The following is a 6,539-nucleotide window of genomic DNA, read 5'->3' as shown; positions in this document are numbered from 1 at the left end:
TTCACTTGTTCCCGTTTACACTTTTGGGTCGTTCCGCCATTTGGATCGATTTGCAACCTGCTGGAGCATTCACCACATAGGAGGCGCTTCACAATGCATTTATCAAGAAGTACTTTCCACCTACTAAGGCCTCTCGCCTCCGTGATCAGATCCAGTCATTCCACATGTAATCGTATGAGCCATACTACCAAGCTTAGGAGCGTTTTCAGAATTTACTATATCGTTGTTCACAACATGGGCTCACACCTTGGGCCCTAGTTGAGAAGTTTTACAATGGGCTTACTTATTAGGCTCAAGCAAGTTTTGAAACAGCTGCTGGGGGTAATTTGATGGACAAGAAGAATGTGACCGAGTGTAACGAGATGTTTGAAAGTTTCACGCAATCGGAGTACGCGAAGAAGCCACGAGGTGGGAATTCGAATCCCGTCACCAGTACATCCTCACCTGCTCGAGGTGTACACCAGGTTAATCTGGATACTGGTATGGCTAATCTGGATACTGGTATGGCTGCTGCTTTGGAGAATCTCACCCGAGGGATAAAATAGTTAAAGACTCGGGGTGGATAAGTGTGAAATGTGTAGCGGTGGTCATGGTACCTTGGAGTGTCCGTTGATGAACAATCAAGAATTTGATTTTGTGGCTGGTCAGAACAAGTTCTTTATTGCTTACAACAACAACAATCAAAACTGGAACAACTACAAGAATCAAAATCAGAATCAGAATAAGAATTAGAATCAGAATCAGAATCAGAACCAAGGGCAAGGCAACTCAAATTGGCGCCCGGCCGGTGGGCCACCTGGTTTCCAAGCTCCCTATAACCAAAATCAAGGTCAGTATAAAAGTGGAAGTTCTAATGAGCAAAGTTCGGGTAATGGGAAAGATTCGAGTGGTATGAGAAGATTGGAAGAAATGATGCAGCAAATCCTTAATAGAGATCAAGTCACTCAAAAGAATCTTGCCGATCATGATATGCTTTTGAAGAATCAACAATCAGCTATGCTCAACATGCAACGGACCATTGGTGATATTGCTCGACAATTGAAAGAGAGACCCCCGGGACAGTTTTCAGGTTCTACTCAACAGAATCCGGCCGCTCAAATGAAGGCGATTACTATTCGTAGCGGCAGGATTTTGGGTCCCGAGGTGCGAAGGAATGAAGTTGAAGTTGAAGTGGAAGATGAGGAGGTGATGGATGAGGAGGTGATGGATGAAGAGATCGAGATGGAAGTACCAGGAAAAGTACAGAACACCGCACCAGTTGCACCTCCAGTAGTGAAGAAGTCGGTTAAAGTTCGGCCATCACCTATGATTGACCACTCTCGTATCCCATATCCCGCTCGTGCAAAACACCCGAAATACACGCGGTAGTATGGGCATTTTCTTGATATGTTCTGATAGTTGAAGATTAATCTCCCGTTCATTGCAGCCCTCCAACACATGCCGAAGTACGCAAAGTTCTTGAAAGACCTGTTGAAGAGGAAGGATAGGTTGGGGGAGGTGTCATCAATTCCCCTTATGGGAGATTGTTCGGCGGTACTGTTAAACCGTGTACCCGAGAAGTTGTCGGATCCGGGTGTGCTTACGATTGCGTGTCTATATGGAAGTGATGTAATGACCCATGCATTTGGGGATTTGGGTGAAAGTATTAATTTGATGCCATATTCTTTGTACAAGAAGTTGGAGTTAGGCGAGCTTACACCGACTCACATGTCTTTATCGTTGGCCGATCGTTCGATTAAGTATCCACGAGTTATTATCGAGAATTTTTTAGTGAAGGTGGATAAGTTTGTGTTCCCGGTTGATTTTGTGGTGCTTGACATGGAGGCCGACGAGAAGGTTCCCATTATTCTTGGTCATCCGTTCTTACGTACCGCAAAAGCGCTTATCGATGTGTATGATGGGAAGATCACGCTTCGGGTTGGTGATGAGAATGTTACTTATGATGTCGCGAGGTCGATGAAGCATCCAAGTGATCAAGATGATTTCAGTGCTCCATGCCACTCGGTTTATTTTATTAACTCGTTTATTACAGGTATCGATAGTTGTTTCGATTATATTTGTGGTGCGGATCTCGTGGGAAGTAATGGGCTGGTTGATTGTGATGATTTGGTTGAGGATGAGTCGTGTGAGAAAGATTCGGTTTGTGATGAGTTGGTTGAGATTTTGCGGTTGCCGATATAATAGAAGTTAATGAGATTAGTTGTGAGAGTGAGGCGGGGTCCGAGGAGAAACCCGCTCTGTTGGAGTTGAAAGTACTCCGGTCACACTTGGAGTATGCGTATCTTGATGAGGGCTCGAACTTGCCTATTATTGTGTCCTCCAAGCTGATGGAAGAACAAATGATGAAGCTGATTGAAGTGTTGAAACGACACAAGGGGGGCGATTACATGGAGACTTTCCGATATTCAAGGTATTAGCCCCGCTTATTGCACACACCGGATTTTAATGGAGGATGAGTACAAACCAGTGGTGCAACCACAAAGACGTCTCAATCCGAATATGCAAGAGGTGGTAAAGAAGGAGGTATTGAAGTTGATGGATGTCGGGATGATTTACCCGATTTCGAATTCTCCATGGGTGAGCCCGACTCAAGTTGTTCCAAAGAAGGGAGGTATGACGTTGTGATGAATGAAAAGAATGAGCCTATCCCTTCACGTACGGTTACCGGTTTGAGAGTATGTATTGATTATCAGCGCTTGAATGATACCACACGGAGAAGGACCATTTTCCGTTGCCGTTTATTGATTAGATGTTGGAAAGTTTAGCAGGTCAACAGTTTTATTGTTTTCTTGATGGTTTTTCGGGTTATTTTCAAATACCCATTGCACCGGAAGACCAAGAGAAGTTGACTTTTACATGTCCCTATGACACGTTTGCGTACCGTCGCATGCCGTTTGGACTATGTAATGCTACGGCTACCGTTCAGCGTTGTATGGTGGCCATCTTTCAAGATATGATTGAGGCGTCCATGGAGGTGTTTATGGATGATTTTTCGGTTTACGGTAATTCTTTCGATCATTGTTTGGCTAATCTTGAGAAGATGTTGAAGAGGAGTATTGAGACAAAGTTGATGTGAATTGGGAGAAATGCCATTTTATGTTGACGGAAGGGATTGTGTTGGGATATAAGATTTCGAGAGATGGTATTGAGGTGGATCGTGTGAAGATTGATACTATAAGTAGACTTCCTCCAACGACGAATGTGAAGGCAATTAGGAGTTTCTTGGGCCATGCGGGGTTTTATCGGCGATTTATCAAAGACTTTTCAAAAATTACGTGCCCGATGACCCGACTCCTCGAGAAAGACGTACCATTTGTTTTTGATGATGAATGTGTGAAGGCGTTCACGTTTTTGAAAGAAAATCTCGTAAGTGCTCCCATTCTTTGTTCTCCCGATTGGAGCTTGCGTTTGAGCTCATGTGTGATGCTAGTGATTATTGACACGAGGTCGAAGACTCGCGCAAAAATAAACCAATTACAACTAAACAGATAGCGGTAAATGGGTATCGAACACGAGGAGTTTGTGGAAAATGTGTTAACAAGTAGCTTTAACAGAAAATAGAATTAAACTAAAATTGTATAAAAGTAAATTCAGATTTGATTGTTTGATTTTTAAATTAACTAAAATAAAATAAAACACTTGCAAAACAACTATTGAGATTTGTAAACAAATTAAACGAAAGCGATCATCTTAGATTTCAGGTTTAAATCAACACTAATATTCATACTTACTAGAAAGAACCACCTAGACATAGTTCATGTTTGTTTACTTGTTTGTGATAAAAGGGAACTAAGTATTTGGATTAACAAAATGCAAGGTTGTTACCCGATAACCAATAATGTTTAACCCTAATTCTTCCCATGATATCGTAATTGCCAATGACAACAAGAACGTATGGTTTAAATCATGATCAAACACAAGCAAAAATTTTCAAACAATTAATCAAACACCATAACAGCTCACAAACATTGCAGTCATTCTAGAAATCAAAGCATAACATAGTGTATAAATTAAACCCTACATCCAAGATGATCACCAAGAGGGATTAGCCACTCATGGTTTGAGAAATCATCATCATATCAATTGTATGCAACATCCAATGAAGTAAAAATGCACAAAACAATGATTACCAATTACCAAATATTGTTCTTCACTCCCCACCACCGTCCTCTCAAGTTTCTTGATCAAAAGATAATGAAAAAGGTCAGCCAAAATGGCCAATTAAAGCCAAATCAATCAACTGTTATGAGCGGACCGTGGGCCACGGTCCCAACCGTGGGCAACGGTCTAGGACTTCTTCCATGGTACGGTTTAATCTGCCAGAATTTCTTCAGGTGGACCGTGGTCCACGGTCTGCACCGTGGGCCACGGGGGAGCTAGTTCAAATTTCTTGTTTTCTTCATACTTTCCTCGTTCTAGCTCCGTTTCCTTCACCGTCTTTGCCTATGATCTTGTTTTTTCATCCTTTTCCTTTTTAAACCTACAATAACATGATATAGTGTAGTAATCCAAATCCTTAAAATTAAACATAAATGCACATGATTTAACTGAAATTACTACATTTAAGGGTGATTCCATGATCCACCCGTCAATTATGCGGTTGGAACGGTTTTGGGGCAAAGGCGAGATAAACATTTTCACCCCATCTATTATACTAGCAAGTCGTTGAATGATGCTCAAGAGAACCACACCACCACCGAGAAGGAACTTTTAGACGTTGTTTTCGCATTTGACAAGTTTCGCTCGTATCCCATGCTTCCGAAGACCACCGTTTTCACTGATAATGCAGCTTTGCGTTTTCTCTTTCAAAAGAAAGACGCGAAGCCTCATCTTATACGATGGATTCTTCTACTTTACGAGTTTGACATCGAGATTAAAGATAAGAAGGGTGCGGAAAACGTAGCGGCCAATCATCTATCCCGTTTAGAGGACCCGAGGAGAGAAGAGTTGTTTGACGAGGAGATTGGTGACACATTCCCTCACGAGTCGATCGATTTTGTTGTGGCTGAGAAGCAAGGTATGCCATGGTTCACTGATTTTGCTAATTATTTGGCTAATGGTTTTGTTTTGGAGGACATGACTATGCAACAAAAGAGGAAGATCTTCAAGGATGTTAATCGATATGTGTGGGATGACCCGTTATTGTTCAAGATTAGCGGTGATCGGATTTTGAGGAGATGTGTGACGAAAGAAGAAGGTTGGGATATTCTCAACCATGTTCATGAAGGGTTGACTGGAGGTCATCATGGTGCGCATGCGACCGCGCAGAAGGTGTTTGATAGTGGGTTTTATTGGCAGACAGTTTTAAAGATATTGAGGAGTTTGTGAAGCTTTGTGATGCGTGCCAAAGAACAGTAATATTTCATCCAAGAATGAGATGCCTCAAAACCTCACACATATTCTTGAAATCTTGATGTTTGGGGCATCGACTTCATGGGACCGTTTCCCACATCGAACGGTAATAAGTATATCTTAATGGCGATTGATTGTGTGTCGAAGTGGGTGGAAGCCCAAGCATTGGCTAGAAATGATGCATAGGTGGTTGTGAAGTTTCTTAAGAAGTTGTTTACTCGTTTTGATACTCCGAGAGCTATTACTAGTGACCGGGGAACCCATTTTTGTAATACCGTCATGGAGAAGGCGTTAGCTCGTTATGGGGTTACTCAGTGTACCTCTACTGCCTATCACCCTCAAACGAATGGTCAAGTCAAGAATGCAAATCGAGGGGTGAAGAGGATTTTGGAAAAGACGGTTGGGGCAAGTCGAAAGGATTGGTCGGAGAAGTTAGATGATGCATTGTAGGCATTCCGAACCACATACAAGACTCCGTTGGGTACTACACCATTTATGCTTGTTTATGGTAAGCATTGTCATCTTCCGGTGGAGTTGGAGCATCATGCATATTAGGCATTGAAGACGGTGAATGTCGATCTTACCGCGGCAGCGAGGAAAAGGTACTTTCAGATTCATGAGTTGGAAGAGCTTCGGGATGCAGCATATTCTCGATCGTTGAACATCAAAGAAAAGACGAAAGCTCTACACGATCGACGTTTGAAAGGCGGCAAAGAGTTCAAGAAAGGCGATAAGGTATTATTATTTAACTCTCGTTTGAAGCTGTTTGCAGGAAAGTTGAGATCGAAGTTTACGGGACCGTGCTTGGTGAAAGAAGTTTTCCCGTATGGAGTGGTGAAGTTAGAGAATCCGGATAATGGAACATCTTGGAAGGTGAATGGTCATCGATTAAAGCACTATCTTGGAGGACCGGAGGAATCAATCGACATGGAGGAAACTCTTCTCGATCCGTCGCACTGAATTGTCACACATGGATCTTGAGTGAAAACTCAAGTGTAGAGTTTGTACATTCTTTCCTATTTTATTTCTATTTTATTTTTATTTTTCCTTGAGTCACTAACATAGTTAGTTTTGTAGTTTTTATTTGTTTTTTTTTAAGTTTTGAAAGTTTTAAAGGAAGAGAGTGTGAGATAGAAGATCCCCTTGAAGTCTAGTGAAAAATTCAAGTGCGGGGATGGAGCAGCAAG

The 6,539-nt window shown here is 42.0% G+C and overlaps 1 protein-coding gene across 1 annotated transcript; it reads left to right on the top strand.

The window, feature by feature from the left end:
• Nucleotides 1–909: 909 nt before the first annotated feature.
• LOC143573796 (uncharacterized) lies at nt 910–6,312 on the top strand. Its single transcript, XM_077058595.1, has 7 exons — nt 910–1,290; nt 1,399–1,809; nt 2,033–2,091; nt 2,201–2,410; nt 4,659–5,001; nt 5,074–5,271; nt 5,908–6,312. Exons 1-7 carry the CDS (start codon nt 910–912, stop codon nt 6,310–6,312), a joined length of 2,007 nt encoding a protein of 668 aa, XP_076914710.1.
• The last annotated feature ends 227 nt before the right edge of the window (nt 6,313–6,539 follow it).

This window comes from Bidens hawaiensis, unplaced genomic scaffold (assembly GCF_021521415.1).
Source record: "Bidens hawaiensis isolate Kalapana, Puna unplaced genomic scaffold, B.hawaiensis_p1.1 tig00026646_1, whole genome shotgun sequence".
In the NCBI taxonomy this organism is placed as follows: domain Eukaryota; kingdom Viridiplantae; phylum Streptophyta; class Magnoliopsida; order Asterales; family Asteraceae; genus Bidens; species Bidens hawaiensis.
This window is presented reverse-complemented; position numbering and strand designations above follow the sequence as displayed.

What these genes read in the sequence shown, in the direction of transcription:
- LOC143573796 (XM_077058595.1), top strand. Translation starts at nt 910, where the DNA reads ATGATGCAGCAAATCCTTAATAGAGATCAAGTCACTCAAAAGAATCTT. An exon ending in TGTTCCCGGTTGATTTTGTG is followed by an intron (nt 1,810 to 2,032) that starts GTGCTTGACATG and finishes CGTTTATTACAG; the next exon opens with GTATCGATAGTTGTTTCGAT. An exon ending in TCGTGGGAAGTAATGGGCTG is followed by an intron (nt 2,092 to 2,200) that starts GTTGATTGTGAT and finishes TAATGAGATTAG; the next exon opens with TTGTGAGAGTGAGGCGGGGT.